Here is a 17,559-nt window from a genome sequence, read left to right as displayed (position 1 = left end):
GCCATCAAAGGTCTATATAGTTAAAGCTATGGTTTTCCCAGTAGTGATGTATGGAAGTGAGAGCTGGACCATAAAGAAGGCTGGTCGCCGAAGAATGGATGCTTTTGAATTATGGTGCTGGAGGAGACTCCTGAGAGTCCCATGGACTGCAAGAAGATCAAACCTATCCATTCTTAAGGAAATCAGCACTGAGTGCTCACTGGAAGGACAGAACCTGAAGCTGAGGCTCCAATACTTTGGCCACCTCATGAGAAGAGAAGACTCCCTGGAAAAGACCCTGATGTTGGGAAAGATGGAGGGCACAAGGAGTAGGGGACGACAGATGAGATGGTTGGATAGTGTTCTCGAAGCTACCGGCATGAGTTTGACCAAACTGCCGGAGGCAGTGGGAGACAAGAGTGCCTGGCGTGCTCTGGTCCATGGGGTCATGAAGAGTCGGACATGACTAAACGACTAAACAACAACAACAATCCAGCCTCCACAACCTGGTGCCCTCCATATGTTTTAAATTACAGTTCCCACCAGCTCTAGCCAGCTCAGGTTAGGAAAGGATAGGTCAACACAGTGGTACCTTGGTTCTGAAACTTAATCCTTTCCGGAAGTCTGTTCCAAAACCAAAGCGTTCCAAAACCAAGACGCACTTTCCCATAGAAAGTAATGCAAAATGGATTAATCCGTTCCATAGTTTTCCAGTAAAGATGATAAGACTTCTCATTGAAAGGAAGGAAGAAATATTTTGTATAACCCTTGGAACAGAAAATGAAAGCAATGTCAGACAGATTCATTATCAGGGAACCAAAAACAAATAAAAAGAGGAGACAGAACAGGATGTCAGATAAGTTGTGATGCTTCATTCCAGGCAGATTCTACTACCATTTGACAGAGACTTGAAGATTGCAGCTATCTTTCTTCTGCCATTCCCTTTCACCAATAACTCCATTTACAACCATCTAACAGGCTTGCCATGCCAGTAAAATGATTTGTTGCCTTGTTCAGTAAAATATTTCCCTAAATGGGGGGGGGGGGAGTTTTACAAATTGTTCTCTGTGGTGGAACAGAAAATACTGTTATGCTCACCCTACTTCTATGAGAGGTGAGAAATTCTAGGGACACAGCGCTTGGGAAAGAGGTCAATGAAGGCTTCTTTTCCAACATAGGCATTTATTTGCAAATGTACCGATTGATTTTGCTGCAACAAACTAACAGTTAGTTAGCTGCCTGTCTGGAAATTATGCAATCACTTGTCTCCAGTTGGTGAATCTTAGGGATCTAATGAAAAAAAAGTTGACCCCACAAGTTTGAAGTTTGCTCATCCTTGAGCTAGATAGCATCAGGTTAGAAAAGCCTTCAAAGAAGAGCTGAGCTGAATATCTTGACGTTAAGCATCTTTTCCTGACACGACTAGCAAACCCATAAAACAAGAGAGAACGAGAAAATGTATTAATGCTAAGAAAAAAATCCTTCCAGGAAAGTACATTTGGCAAAACGATTTCCTTAGTGCTTGCTTGATGACGTGATAGTACATTGTTTTACAGAGATCTGGGTGGAAGAATAAGAGTTATAGCAGCAGAAAAAGAGATCAGATTAATGAATAGAATGAATTCACAAGACTTTGCATTTTTGGACATTTAAAGCTGACTTAGCTATGCCAGTCTTGTTGTGACTTCCAAGATATACTGCACTGCACATTGCCATTGGAAATTATAATATTTTCATTCTGAGATTTTGTTTCAAGATTGTCAGCTGTTAATACGCAGTTTCATAAGAAAATCTAACCACATATAAAGCTAAATCACACTGCCTCCAGAATTTCCAGGGAAATGAGATGCTTTAGTACTCTGATATTTCCAACGATGGGTTTAATGAAAGATCCAAACACTACCTAGGAAAACCCAAGTTTGACAGGCTTAATGGTTTTCCCATGTAGTATTTTAATCATTTGGTTTAACCTCTCAATCCTGGAATTTAAGGTAGCTTGGTTAAATTGATGGGAGCAGATTTAGGAAGAAGAAGAAAAGGGGGGAAAGCACACCATCATAAATCACATTATTTTATGGCTCTTGCTGCCAGAAGATATAATGCTGGTCTTGGTTGGCTTTAGAAGGGAATCAGACACATTTATGGAAGATAGAGCTTTCTGTGGCTATTTCATGGGATTAGGCAAGACTGCAACATTTGGAGGAAACACAGTTGCTGTAGATTCAAACAACCAATGGGGGAAGGAGAACTGTTGTCTATATTTTCTGTTTGTGGACTAGACCCATCTGGCTGCCCCGTGTTGGAAACAGGATGCTGGGCCAGATGGACCTCTGTTCTGATCCAGTGGGACTCTTTTTATATTCCAGAACTTGCAATTTCTCCTTATTTGGTGTGCATTGGATTAGAAGGATCAGTGCCTCTGAGGAAAGGACGCTAAATGTAGCCCTTATTATTGGTAATTGCTATTGCTTACAGCCATGCCAGGTCTTTTAAGGATCAAAAAGCTTTTTAAAAAAAACAAAAACAAAGCTAGGTTAAGTAAAGGGAGCTTGCTTTTGACATGGGCTTAACTAGCAACAAAGAAAGCAGGTGTTACCTGAGGGAAGTTGTGATGCCCAGCAATTTTACAGGGAGATAGTAGTTCATCAGAAGAGGGTGTGGATGCTTCCTTCGGCACCAATTGTTTCAATCAAATGAGTTAATCTAAACATTTAACCAACATATTCACCTGGAGGCTGGGGATTTATCTGTCTCTGGTTACAATGAAACCATCAATTTTCCTGCTGTTCTGCCCTTTTCTAGAGGACATAGTTTTGTGAGTCTTTCCCCCCTTAACACACAATTAAAAAAAAGAATATAGTAAATAGCAAATAATGAAAGATGTTACTAAAAATTAGAGAACTGAATTTAAAAATTGAAGAAATGAGAAACTGGGAGAACCAAAATGGCTAGATCTGTCCATAGGGTCACAAAGAGTCGGACACGACTAAACAACTAAACAACAACAAATCCACCCCATCTATTTAAAATGCAATTTTTTCAATGTATTCGCCAGCAAAATCTGCATTTCAACTTTAAAGTGGTTTTTTTTTGGGGGGGGGATTTTTGTGCACCGACAGTACATTGCAAATTCTGGGAAAGGGCATTCTGGCAGGGAGTTATATTCCAACCTGCAAAACAGAAACTTTGGATTGGGTATACCAGACTCCTGCACAAAAGGGAACCAAATAAATTTCTTACCCTTCTCTACTCAGCACTCAAACAGGTTGAGAAGCAGAGCTCTGTGAGTTAATTTGGTAATAATGTGCCTCGTGAGGTAAACAGCACTGAGTCTACTCTGACAGAACATTCATATTTGGTGCTACTGGAGTGTGACAGAACATTAGGAATGCAGTACTCAGTAACTCCGAGCTAAAGGCAAAATTGGTTGTGTGGGAATCTAACCTTTGAAACAATGGGGTAGATTGATAGTGATTATATACTTCTGGCTATGTCACAAATAACAGCAAAATTCCCAGAGGACCAATGTAACATTGTGCATCTCTGAAAACTCTTCTGTGTATGAAGCTGAATGTTTAAAGTTTCAGGGCAGATAAAAGAAAATATTTCTCCACACAGTGCATAGTTAAAATATGGAACTTGCTCTGACAGGGCACAGTGACTCACCAACCTAGAGGGCTTTAAAAGAACAGTGCTACAGTCATATCTCAGGTTGCAAACGCTGCAGGTTGCGCGTTTTCAGGTTGTGGGCCGCACCAAACCTGGAAGTACTGGAATGCAAAATGATGTCACGCGCATGCACAGAAGTGCCGAATCACGTCATGCGTGTGCACAGACAGGGCACTGCGGATTGCGAACGCTGTGGGTTGCGAACATGCCTCCCACATGGATCACATTTGCAACCTGAGGTATGGCACTATTTTTCTAGAAAAAGAGGTGCCAGAACTCACCATGAATGCCTCTCTCATTCTCTTAGAATGGCAATGGCGTCCACCTGAGAGGTGCCAGAACTGAATTCTGGCAAGTTCCAGCTGGAAACACACACACACACACACACCTGGTAAAAAACAAGTAGACAAATTCAAGGAGGAGAGCGCTATCAAAGATACTAGCCGTGATGGCTATTGTCTGTCTTCACAGTTGAAGACAGTAATGCCTCTGAATAACAGTTGCTAGATACCACAGGAGGGGCAAGTGCTCTTGTGCTTGACTCCTGTTTGTGAGGTTTCCCACAAGTATCTGGTTGTGAGAACAGTGGGCCATTGGTCTGATCCAGCAGGCTCTTCTTGTGTAAATGTTTAATATTGTAATGTAACGAATAATATCTAAAGATCTATTAATGTCTCCTGAAAGACTGCACAACATTCTTTTGCCATATAAATGGCATTGTGAATGTGCTTGTGCTTATTTTGCTTCAGATCCAGGAAGAGGTCTTCCTACTGTGCCCAAATGATTCTTACGGCATGTGGGAACATGCAGAGCCCTTTGTTTTCTCCATGGTGATGCCACTGCTAAGGAAACAAATGTAGTAATTGCACTCCCTCTAGTTAGACATTGGGATAGATTGCACATGCATTCATACACATGCCATATGATTTATCTACCCTTCGCTATTGTACACATGATTGGCACCTTTAAGTGCAAATGACTCAAATGAAGGAGTCAGTTGATTAACAAAGAGATTAACAATGAGCCAGCATTCCCTCTTTCTCTTCTAGAAAACCTCCAAGCTTTTCAAAACTCACAACTTGACTACTTTCCCCAGGCAGAATGTAATCAGGGCCAGTCCTTGACTTGAGTTGAATGCTTCTCCTATGACGTCGGGCTCCTGCCACAGGTTTACCAGGTGGTTGCAGCAAGATACCATTTAAAAATTTCTGCAGTGTATGTAGCATTGCTCCAAAGAATATTGTGGGCAATTTAAAATGATGACTCACAGACCAAGGGAAGGTGTTAGCACCAGTGGCCTCTGCTACACCATTTGGCTCCTGCAGCTGCCCAAGGATGCCAAGGGCTAACCCATGACCAGAATGTCTTATATTGCCAGGCTTGGATGTGATATGAATGATCTGTTTGTGCCATTGTATCTATGATGGTCTATTCACATAAGCAGATCATGACTAATTACTGCAGCCATCAAGTACTTAGCATGGCTGTGTAAATGGTTCAGCACCTAGAGGACTTGCTTATGAGGCATCTAACAAATAATATCAGCAAAATTTCCTTCCTGATTCACCAAGATTTGGACTAGGCCTCTAGGTCTCATCTGTTAATATATATGCCCAGGTAATACACAGGTCATTTGGTAAACCTCAGCTTCTTGCCTTCTTTGAGGGATTTGTTCTATTAATACCATGCTGTTTTCTTTGAGTCAATTGACACAGTTAGTTAACCAGAATGACAGCTTTTCAGCGCTCTACCATCTGTGATTTGTTTACATGTTTAAGGGGTGAAGGGCACAGAAAGAAAGAAAGAAAGAAAGAAAGAAAGAAAGAAAGAAAGAAAGAAAGCCTCCAGCTAATTAGGGCCTATCTACTCTCTTATGCTTTTCAACCCCATTCAACCCCATCCATTACATATGAAAAGTTTTTTGACAGGTTTTCTGATTTAAAAAAATAACATATGCAGAGATGCAGAATGAATACTACTATAGGAGTAGTTCAGTTCTGCTGGTCTGGAATATGCATATTTTGATTGACACTTGTCTCAGGACCAATAGACAAGAATGCAAACAGAATTGCCCATGTTCCACCCCACCCCCAATCATATATTGACAAATAGCACAATTAAAGTGGATTGGGCACTCTTGTGCTGCTCTCCCTTGTGCTGGAAAGTTTGGAATAACAATGACTTGATGTGATCTCATAGAACCTTTGCGCAAACAAATGAGAATGAATGCTCAATAAACAGCAGGCTATAACCTCCATACAAACTGTGAATAAGCTCCATACAAACTATGTGAAAATCAGTAAGGATGAATGCTCAATAAACAGGTTGCCAGTTTTAAAAAAACTATGGCCCTATAAAAAAGTACTCCACAATCATTTCAAAGCTTGCATCCCTATGTACAGTTCAGATGTTCTTGGCGTTGCTATTGCAGCCAGCTCAGCAAAGGATAAGAAAATCCCACACTGCAGCAAGCATTTTCAGTCTAATAATAAATAGCTATTTCCTGGGCATCAGGTTGACTGTGTTGTCCTGATGAGTGCTGAGCTAAAGGAAATGGTTGATGCATTTCGGTCACAATAAATAAAGGGGCACATATACCAATTGCCAAAGGCTTTTATAAGGTTTCCTCTGAACATCACTATCAATTGCCATATTGGCTAGTATCAAAATCTTTTTCTATGTATCTGGAGCCATCAAATGTGACCCTCCAAGCTTCTCTTCTGGCCCAGTCCACACCCAAACCACAGACCACATCCTTCACTGGCCTGCTGCACTGTGCCGCTTTTAGTAATTGCACCTGGCTGGAATGTGTCCTTGAATGGTAGTAATATCTCTTGCTTGTCTGGATTGAGGATGGAGAGTGGTATGTGTCTCAACACACCCACTTTTGTCACATCCACCACTGGTGTCAGGTCCTCAGAAGGTTGCCCATGAAGGAATGCTGAAACAGACCCCCCACCTCTGCATTATGCCATTGCAGCAAGGAGGGGAGCATAGAACTTCTGAAAGAATGTAGGATTTCCACTGAGTCATGCTCCTCCCTTGCCATACTTCTGCCCATATCCCATCCTTGCCATATTCTGCCAACACAAGGCTTCATCCAGCCCAGCCTATTGCCTGTCCAATAGTTTCACTAAAGGTAAAGATAAAGGGACCCCTGACCATTAGGTCCAGTCGTGACCGATTCTGGGGTTGCGCGCTCATCTCGCTCTATAGGCCGAGGGAGCCGGCCTTTCTCCACAGACAGCTTCTGGGTCATGTGGCCAGCATGACTAAGCCACTTCTGGCGAACCAGAGCAGCACACGGAAACGCCGTTTACCTTCCCACCGGAGCGGTACCTATTGATCTACTTGCACTTTGACGTGCTTTCGAACTGCTAGGTTGGCAGGAACAGGGACCGAACAACGGGAGCTCACCCCGTTGCGGGGATTCGAACCGCTGACCTTCTGATCAGCAAGTCCTAGGCTCTGTAGTTTAACCCACAGCGCCACCTGCGTCCCAATAGTTTCACTATGCTGGCTTAAATTCATTATGCTGAAATATCTCTGTCCCGCAGATGCAGTCAGAGAAAGTAGCCATCCTATCCTGCCAGATGGACCTAACTCTTGGAGACAGTAGTGCCTGGTACCCATTGGGGCTGGTAGGGTGGAAAGCAGGAAGGCCAAAAGCAGACAAAGTCAGGCACAGCCAACTAAGTCTAGTGTGGTCCACAACCTAATCCCTGATGAGTTCTTTTAAAAAGGCAACACAAAGACTAAGAAGGAGGAAAGTACCTACAAGTTGTAGGTAAGGAGGAGTCAGGTGGGGGCTGTATAAAGGCAGATTGGGGTTAGTGGAACTGTGCTTCATTCATTCCAATGGATCAGCCTCCACTGGCTGCATAGGGCCATATTGTAATTCAGTCCTAATTTTCTGATTTCATTAGCTGTTTCACCTCGTACCATTTCTAAATGGCAGGTGCTGTTCATACAGCTTTGTCTTTGAATAGGTTCTAGCCACCTACTGCTCTATCCATTTCAATGGGATTTTCTGTGGTACCCACTGTTAGGATAAGTGGAGAATGCACAGTTGTTGTTGTTGTTGTTGTTTTTTCAGTTGGACTCCTAGACTACTTCACTTTAGGAAATCTTACCTGCCTGGAGGTCTCTTGGGGAGCGTGGAGTCTCGCCTCGTCACCTTCCAATTTTCCTCTGGCAGATGAAGATAAAAAGGTTAGCAGTTGTTTTTATAAATGTTGTTATGAAGTTGAACAGCTTTAATTTGTGGTAAGGTGAAATTATTGTTTGGTTCAGGAGTGTTGTCAAACCACCCCTGCTCCCAGGAAGCTGCTGAGAGAATTAGAGATAAAACAAAAGTTCCTTCTATTGCTCTTTTGCAGCTAGGGCTTGGTGAGGGCACAGAATGGGTGTTTTACAGTTCAACCCACTTGCAAGCCAGGCTTCTTAAAATACCATTACAAAACACTGGTTTCCCAAAACTTCATGGAATATAAGTTACTGAAAAGAGTAGGAGACACATGAAGTGCAAGTGTTTCCCGTTTCCCAATGTCTTCATGTCCGAAATACAACTTTTGCCTCCTGTGCTTCTACAGAGTTTTCAAACTGTCAGACAAACCAAAAAAAGGGGGGGCAGTCCTAAGGAGGTGCTGAAGCAAAAGTACAGTATTGTTATAGGACTGGGAGGTTTGCTTTGGATTATGCCTGTGGGTCTCCAAGTTTGTAGTTTGGTATCTGTAAAATGGGAAGGGACCGCTATACTGGTCAAACCAGTCTCTTTGTTAAGGTAATGCCACTAAAATGCCTACCTGGCTTGGTCACATGAAAATTTTGTTGTCTCTTGATACAGCTGGCTTGTGGATCAATCTGGAAGCAGAGAGAGGTCATTGGGCCTTGGAGCAGGACTGTGGAATAGGATGAGTAAGAAATGAGAAAGTACTACTACTACTACTATTATTACTACTAGTACAGTGGTACCTCAGGTTACATACACTTCAGGTTATATATGCTTCAGGTTACAGACTCCGCTAACCCAGAAATAGTACCTCAGGTTAAGAACTTTGCTTCAGGGTGAAAACAGAAAACGTGCTCCGGCGGCAGCAGGAGGCCCCATTAGCTAAAGTGGTGCTTCAGGTTAAGAACAGTTTCAGGTTAAGAACAGACATCCGGAACTAATTAAGTACTTAACCCGAGGTACCACTGTACTACTATTTCCCTCAGAAAAAGACATCACATCAGTAATATGAATCAGTTGAAAGTGTATATACAACCAACAGAGCTTAAGCATCACTAGTCATATTTACCTGTGCTGTTTTCCTAGAGCTGCTGATAGTTATTATCATCTTCAGAAACAGGAAATTACTACTTCACTGGAGTTTACACAACAAACATCTAACAAAATAGCTCTGGTGGCAGTCTTATCATGGTTCACAAGGATTGTGAAATAAAACAAAAGTTGGCAAAAACACTCTCAAGATGGAGTTTTTAATATTTTTATGTTCAGTTTGGTTTGTCAGGTTTGAGTGTGTGTACATTTAAAATAATGTAATTAAAATTCATGGGACACATGTTATACTGAATCCTGTATTCATTTGAACTAACAACTGCCATTATTTGGTTCTGTACTCCCAGTTCACCACTGCAGATTAGAATGCCCCATCCAACATTAATTGAAAGGGGGATGGCAGTGAATTAACTTTTTGCCCTCTCCTTACCCCAGCTGTTAAAGACCATGAAAGGGAAACTACTGTATATTAAAGTGATGTTAAGGATATCCCAACAAAAAGTTGGGCTGACTTCAGCCTTACATGGTCTTAAGGTACAGGGACATAATCCTTTATGACTGTGGTGACACTGACTTGAATAAACCTGCATAAAATACAATGCACAACATTTTATGTTATGCATGAAATCCTACTGATGCCTCTCACTGAAGGTAAGGAGTGGGGGAGATTATCAGGCTAATCATTCCATGCACCGTCATCAGAGGGAGACCACTGATCCTTGGGCTATATTAACTGGTAGCAGCTTTTCAGGGTTTTAGACAGAAAACTTTTCCCCAGCCCTAGGTGGAGATGCCAGGGATCAAACCTAGGAACTTCTACAAGCTTTCTCCCTTTATGTCACATGATCCACTAATGTGTGCAAAATTTACAAGTCAGAATGCATGTTCAGGATCTCTTCCTAGTTAAGGCATAATTAATCTGTTCTTAATTATTTTGAGCATGCAGTCTTATTTACAGTAAATATTTTCTGTGTCTGAGTAACAGAAGCATTAAAGACTAGCAATCAAATATTGTCATGAACATAGGTAAGACTCAAAAATTGTATTAGTCTTTAAAAGGGCTAAGAGCTAAAAGAGACATTTCATTAATCTTTAAAAACTAAGTGACACAGTAGTTAAATTTTTAAAAGGTTTTTTTTAGTGGAAATACACATGGCAAGTAAAAGTGACAATGACTAGTAAATGCTGCCCTCTGGTGTGTTCTGTTCCCTTGTCTGCAGCTAGGACTGGTCTTTCCTCATTATACGATTCCTTGTATATCTTAATCGTTACCTTGTATATCTTAATTGGTGGCCATTATGCCTTCCTATGCAAGGCATGAGACAAAATGTACATTTTGTAAGTAATGCAAGAGACCTGGGGGCTGCTACCCAGACTGGGCAAAGGGGCTCTCTTCTGATGCAATGTTGACATGGAGGGTAAAGAATGCAAAAGCTACAAGCTAGTAGTACCTTAACAAAACAAAATGTCACAAAGGGAAGTTTATATCTCATTTTTACTAAGCAAACATTCGAGTTCCCTTGGACTCTTCTCCAGGTGGGAAGGTAAGCAAAATTAGGTATGGGTGGATAAGTCTATTTCTTGCCCATCAATTTCACATGTACTTATTCAGAAGTCCATCCATCTCACTTCAGCATTAAGCTGCAATTCCTTATTTTAAAAAAATCCACTAATATTTGTATTAATACATATTTTATAACAAAATACATATTAAAATATGTGGTTTCCCCCTTCAATGTATGCATCTTGAAATGCACATTTTTAAAATGCACTTGAGCTGTTTTGTCTCATGCTTAGCAGCTTGTTCCCTTTTATGCTTTTGTTTTGCTCAAACCATGAAGTTTTTCTGCCCCCCTCCTGCAGGCCTCAACAGTTGTTTCCAGTTTTCCTTCTGCTAGGAACATAGCAGGTTTCATGCCAGGCTAATGTCAAAGGGTCAGTTTGAAACCCCTTGTCTTTGTTTCTCACTCTTACAGCTGGCTGGCATCCATCTTTGGGGCTCCTTTGGAGGCTGACTGTACAACTCCATGCATCACATAATTATTAATTTCTGGTTTAACTCAGCTGGCTACCTGTGGTTTGGCTCAAGCTTCTCAACCTCTCCAATTCTCTTTCAACAACCTAGCATTCCCACTAGAGTTACTTCCATCATCAAGTGCCACCCAGTGGTAGAATGTCAGTTATCATGTGCTTGAGGCTTTGCAAATCTTTACCATGACCTTTGAGAACTAAGAAATATTTTTAAGGACTCACCCTATTTCTCTGATTGAAAATTGTTTTACGGAATTTTAATGTTATGTCTTTATATCACTGTAACTCACCCTGGGACCTTATGGTAAAGAGTGAGTATGAAATCTAAATCATCAACATAACCCACACCATTTATTACACCTTGCAGTCCAAAATCTAAATTTGATCCTAAAAGAGTTAGAAGCTGGAAGGAAAATGAAGGAAATCTAACCTTCTCAGGAAATAGATACAGACCATGAGACCTGGCTTGGGCATATCCTGAATGACTATTTTATTAGATGTGGTCAGATGTGGCAGCTTCTCTACACCACATTCTGTGTTCTATTACACAAAAGCTGAAAGAAATGCTCAACTATTTAACATCTAAAAAAATCTAAGGGGGCATTTTAAAAGTGGTTTTAACAAAAGGGCACATATGGGAAGCATTCATGTTGTCAGGGAATACAACCTTGTTCCTCCAAGATATTAAAAACATTTGGATATGTCAGAGTCCTGATATTTTAGGGAATGACCAAGGAAAAATATAAACCAATGCCAGCGTATCCTAGCTTGGTTTTCATGAGGGTTGCACAACAACATGACTGTTCTTTGTTACATGGTAAAATGTCATTCAGGAATGATCCGATGGAACACCATGGAAACAAAATGACCTCTCTTCATTTTTTCCTTTATGATTCCTTCACTTGCTAATAATAAACATGGTCCCTTTTTCAGCCAACCCCAGCAACTGTGTTCAAAAGAGAGGAAAACAGCATAAATAATAATTACCTAACTGAAAGGCAGACTTGAAGTAAATTGTGAAGTGATAAGACTCTTTGGCCAAAGACTGAGGAGAATGGCTTGGCCAAACTGCTGATTAGAGGGAAAAGACATTAATTAAGCTCTATTTGGACGTCCAGATTATTAACGTGTGAATAATCATGTGATAGGTAGGAGGACTCCATTGTCAAGTCCCACTCCTCCCACCACAGCCTTGCATGAGTTCAAGGAGAAAGTCTGAAGAAGGGGTCTCCTCTACTTGCCCAGGACTTTACTCAGCAGAAGCCCCTGCAATGCATCAGGACAAGTTTACAGTCATACCTCGGGATAAATATGCTTCAGGATAAGTATTTTTGGGTTGTGCTTTGTGGCGACCCAGAAGTAACAAAGTGCGTTACTTCTGGGTTTCGCCGCTCACGCATGCGCAGACGGTCAAAATGACGTCACACGCATGCTTGGAAGCGGTGAAACGCAACCTGCGCATGCATAGACGTGCAGTCACATCTTACGTTTTGTTCAGGATGCGAACGGAGCTCCGGAATGGATCCTGTTCACATCCCGAGGTATCACTGTACCACATTTTTACATATTTTTTGTTCAATACAATTACAAATAACAGAGGGGTGAAAGTATTGAGAAAACAGCAAAATTAATACACACACCCCCCCCAACCAGGAGCAGACATTTTAGGAAAAAATGAATCCAAATAGCAAAGGACTTTCTAAAAAGTTGGTAACAATGACAGAGTTACATTATCAGATTATTTACTCTTTTAATATTGTATTGTCCCCTAGCTAAAGTGACTACAAAACTATTACTATAAAAACAAGAAGCCACTGTCATCAGGTCCGTAAGTGGGTGAATGGTGAAAGCAGCGAAAGTGAAGTGATATACATTACCCTCTTAAATGTGCGGACTTGGTAAGACCAGAGTCTAAAATTACCCAAGAGCACCAATGGTCATTGTCACATATGATGTACCTGATGAGTTACTTATCCTGTTAAGTATATAACCCTTTAGGCTAAACTGTGGCCCTCCAGATGTTGCTGGATTACCATTATCATTCATCATCCCTGACCAATGGCCATGCTGGCTGGGGTTGATGGGAATTGTAGTCCAACATCTGGACGGCCATAGTTCAGCTACTCTGGCATTGGGGCCAAAGTATTACCTGGAAGATCTGCAACTGGATCTTCTGACATTGTTATTTTTACATTAGAACAACTGCAGAAAGTGCTAAATTTAATCAGAGCTATGATGCCAAGCCCCCTATATCGGTGGTTCCCATAGTGTGGTCCACAGACCCCCTGTGGCCCATGAGCTTCATTTAGGTGGTCCGCAGGGATCACCTTTGCAGGGATGCACAGCCACTTACATATAAAGAATGGTAGGCACAATGGCTGCTCCATTGTTCTTATAACTTGATGGTCCTCCCAAAGGTGAGTGGGGCAGACCAGAAGTGACAGAGGAGGTGGCTCTGCCTTCCTCAGAGGATTAAGGTCATAGCTGGTGTCAAGATGGGGGGTATAAACTTTTTTTAAAAAGTAGTTTAGCATCTAGCACCGCACATTACAATTACAAAACAAGAGGGAAGGAAAATCATTAGGCAGTCCACCAAGACCCTCAGCAATTTTCAAGTGGTTTGTGGGAAAACATTTTGGAGATCACTGCTCTGTATCAAATCACTCAACCTAAATACTCCCCTCTGGGAGCGGGAGGGCTACAGAGGCAGCAATCACAACAACATTATCTTTTTATCCTAGACGTTGTTTTATTCTCCTAAGCAAACAATTCCCAAATACCACTTTAAGTGCTTTTAGCCTATTGTTTTCCCTAACCACTATATGTAAAACTTGGGGGTTGAGAACTCTTTCAAATATGCATGAAGACATGGCTCAGATTACTATGTGTTTTGAAACAGATTTGCATAGTAATGCAATGACAGCCTCTTGTCTTGGTATGAAGACTTCAAAAAAAGCACGCAACAACAAGAAGATTGGAAACAACGTGGAAGGAAAGCTAAGTCGCAGATTAAGTGTTGGTTTGAGTATGTGAATGCTAGTATATTCGAGTGGCATATTCAGCCAGCATGGCAAGTTGCAGCTTTATTTGCACAGTGGATTGAAGTTTGGTCATTAATAAAGGAGCTGAACCAGAGGAAAGACAAATGAAGTAACAGCATGATAAAGTCAGGGCACTCTTCTCCAATTGTTCTGCTGGTCTCCAGCCACAGTCGCTCATCTGGGCACTCCTGTTTGCCATGGTCTACCGATCAGACTGAAAGTGCCTGACATCAATTAGCCTCTTTAGAACACAGACTTCACCCACCATGTGGGGAAAGCCACTGTTCTTTGACCCTGTGACTAAGCTGGAGCAGATGCATGTGTAAGAGGTAGGAGGGTGATTTAATTCACTCTGCTCCAGGACAACATGGCGAGCAGCCTGCCTGGCTGGTCATGTAGCTTGCTTCTTCATGACACTGTTCAGAATTTCTCTCCCAACTCTCACCTCTGTCCAATGCCTATACTTTTGAAAAACCTATATTCTAAGCTTGTAAAACCATATATATTACATCACTGTGGCTCCCTTCGACCAACACATCCCCTCGGGGAATATCTGGCAGTGAGCAGAGAAAACAAATGTAATTTCTTTTCTTTTTAATTGATGTAGAATGATGGTGGGGGTGGGGGAACAGGATGAAATTTTGGAATAGCGATATTCTCCACTGTGTTGGGGGGAGGGACGAGGAGAGAGAGAGGAGATGGGAGGCATTAATCTTGAATGCTGCATTGGCTTCAATAGTTGTGTATTTCATTATGACAGCTATTTTGGTGCCTTAATTTTATTCTGTTGGGGGAAGGTAGGATCGGGAGCAAGCTGTCTTCTCCTCTGATCCATACATATGCACACTATGAATCTGCCCATTTCTTCCCCCTTGTGAGGAACCTTTGTTGCCCCCACCACCTTTAGTTATTGCCCAAACTTGCTGGGACTGGTGGGACTTTTAGTTCAGCAGCATTTGGAGACCCAAAGATTTCTACACTGACTTCAGTTTATGATGACTCCCCTATGCTCACAGGATTTCACTACTTGTCAATTAATTGATTGATTAGCAATAGTTCTGAAGAAAGGAGTGAACTGTCAATTTTTCTAGACAATATGTGTCATAGCAAGCATCATCTAAGTTTAGAAGAATGTCTGTAAGGGCGTTCTTACAGACATTCCCTCTACATGTGCAAAAGTCCCTTAAAACAGTACTTGCCCCTTTCAGTTTGTGCAAGTATCTGCTATAAATACTAACTAATCAGGGACACATTTTTAGTCAATTAAATATATATTTAATTGCTTAATCTAATGTATTAAACACTACAGCTCTCATAACCACTATTTTTGGAATGAAACTAATCTGTTGGAAGCGTATTTAGGGCTTTCCTGTCCAGCTTTAAATCATGTTGCAATCTTTACTGCCTGCCTTCTTTATGCTCACAGCTCATTTTTCCATCACCAAGGTATATTATGAGCCTGATGAAAATCAAGAGTCAACCAGGTAAGCCAGTCATGCTACTTAGCCCATACTGGCATGCTGTGAATCATAAAACACAAAGACTGTGAGTTCTTCTCCTAATCAAGGAAGGATCAGGACTAGTGAATATCTCCAGTAATCATCCCTGCAATAATCCCATCTTTAGAGATTTTAGCTTCACTTCAAGATTATACATCTCCAAAAGAATGTACTTCTGGGTTACAATGGGCAGTTTGTAACAGGGGACAGAAAAGGCTCACTTTGTATGACAAGGCTGATGGACATTTAACAATGTCTCTATTTACAAACCCAGACCTTGCCAACATCCTGGAAGATAACTACCTTGATACTGAAGCTGTTGCAGTTGCAGCAATAGGCTCCACTGGATGGGTAATTGTACTGCACCCTTTGACTATCAACACCAGATTTTCTAAACTAATATAATTAACACTGGGTGATGAATATGCAGTGAGTGACTGATGCTTTCCCCACTTGCCTGCCAATTACAAACAGATGACAAAATAACAAATCATACAGAAATCTACCTTAAGGGGTTGGTGTAAGGATTACAAAATGCATGTGGAGCCCTTGAAAACACTGTACAAACATTAATTATTATTTCTTATTAAAGATCTTTTTAAAAAAAAATTTCAAAATTCTAAAATGATATAAAAATGATCCCATGCCTTTCTAGCATGGTACTGGTCACACAATACATGCTAGTGCCTCTCACCCTTTCCAAACAATTACTTATGGGAAATGTTCAGTCTTGGGTTTGGGCAAATCTTAAGGATAAATGTTTTGCTTTTACCAAAACTATTGTACACAACCTAGAGCATTCTGTTATAAAGGCAACTACAACTCCAAACAACACAACACAACACAACACAACGCCTTCAGTGGGCCGCCTCCCTGAGTGAAGAATGGGGCAATACCTCCTCTTAACTGCTTAAAATAAAATAAAATAAAATAGCATCCAAATGCTATCCTTGAGGCACATTTTAATGAACCCTACAGATAGGGACGTGGGTGGCGCTGTGGGTTAAACCACAGAGCCTAGGACTTGCCGATCAGAAGGTCGGCGGTTTGAATCCCCGCAAGGGGTGAGCTCCTGTTGCTCGGTCCCTGCTCCTGCCAACCTAGCAGTTCGAAAGCACGTCAAAGTGCAAGTAGATAAATAGGTACCACTCCAGCAGGAAAGTAAACGGCGTTTCCGTGCGCTGCTCTAGTTTGCCAGAGGTGGCTTACTCATGTTGGCCACATGACTCAGAAGCTGTACGCCAGCTCCCTTGGCCAATAAAGCGAGATGAGCGCCGCAACCCCAGAGTCAGCCACAACTGGACCTAATGGTCAGGGGTCCCTTTACCTTTACCTTACAGATATGTAATCTGTTTTGGACTAGTTTACTCCAGAATCTCCCAAGCTGAACTATTGATTCTGTTTGTTCAAAACAGAGACAACTAAAAGCTCTGTAGTAGTTTTCTATTTTCAAGGGAAATGGCAGACATTTTCATAGTGATGCTGATGTTTTGCACCTCCTAACCAATGCACAGTACATGAAGAGGAAAGATCACTTAAGTCCATCTTTGTCCCACCTCCTACACTTAGCCCTTTTTATTTAAAACATTCCTCATTACATTTCTAAATGGACTCAGTGTCCATAATGCAGTAATAATCTGAAACATCTTGAAACTATTAAAAATGCAGAGCTAGCAGCATCTGTTCCTCAGGTCAGGCCTTAGAGAGCCTATCTTCAGACTTTTGAATTACTTTGCACCAATAGCTAAACATCCCAACATATATTAGTCCAGGGATCCAATTGCCTCAACACTTAGGGGTCGATTTGAATACCCCTGATATAATGCATAGACAATGGAGTTGAATTTTTCAGTTGCAGTAATATTTGAAAAGCTCCATATTTCTGCACTGAAAATTAACATTATTAGTATTTGCTCAAAAAAATGTTTAAAATTGCATAGAATGATTTCAAAAGCCTATTTAAGGTTTCTATATAAGAAACCTTTTTCATTTCATTTTCAGAGCCCTGAATCAGAAGAATTACAGCAATGTAGCAATGAGATTTATACTTGCTATTTTC

The 17,559-nt window shown here is 41.3% G+C and overlaps 1 protein-coding gene across 6 annotated transcripts in view; it reads right to left on the bottom strand.

Annotated features, from left to right (window-relative positions):
* The window catches only part of LOC308485880 (uncharacterized protein), a 131,636-nt gene that overhangs the window by 6,603 nt on the left and 107,474 nt on the right, over nt 1-17,559 (bottom strand). For all 6 annotated transcript variants that reach the window (XM_081022135.1, XM_081022137.1, XM_081022136.1 and 3 more), the window contains 2 exons: nt 8,454-8,549; nt 7,782-7,839 (listed from right to left, as the gene is read on the bottom strand). In XM_081022135.1, the coding sequence (XP_080878261.1) occupies nt 7,782-7,839; nt 8,454-8,549 (154 nt within the window). Of the gene's footprint in view, nt 1-7,781; nt 7,840-8,453; nt 8,550-17,559 lie in introns of those variants that run through there.

The sequence above is a fragment of the Podarcis pityusensis genome (assembly GCF_964106645.2).
Source record: "Podarcis pityusensis genome assembly, chromosome: 9".
Taxonomy (NCBI): Eukaryota; Metazoa; Chordata; class Lepidosauria; order Squamata; family Lacertidae; genus Podarcis; species Podarcis pityusensis.
The sequence above is the reverse complement of the archived record's forward strand: the minus strand, read 5'-3'. Positions and strand labels throughout refer to the sequence as shown.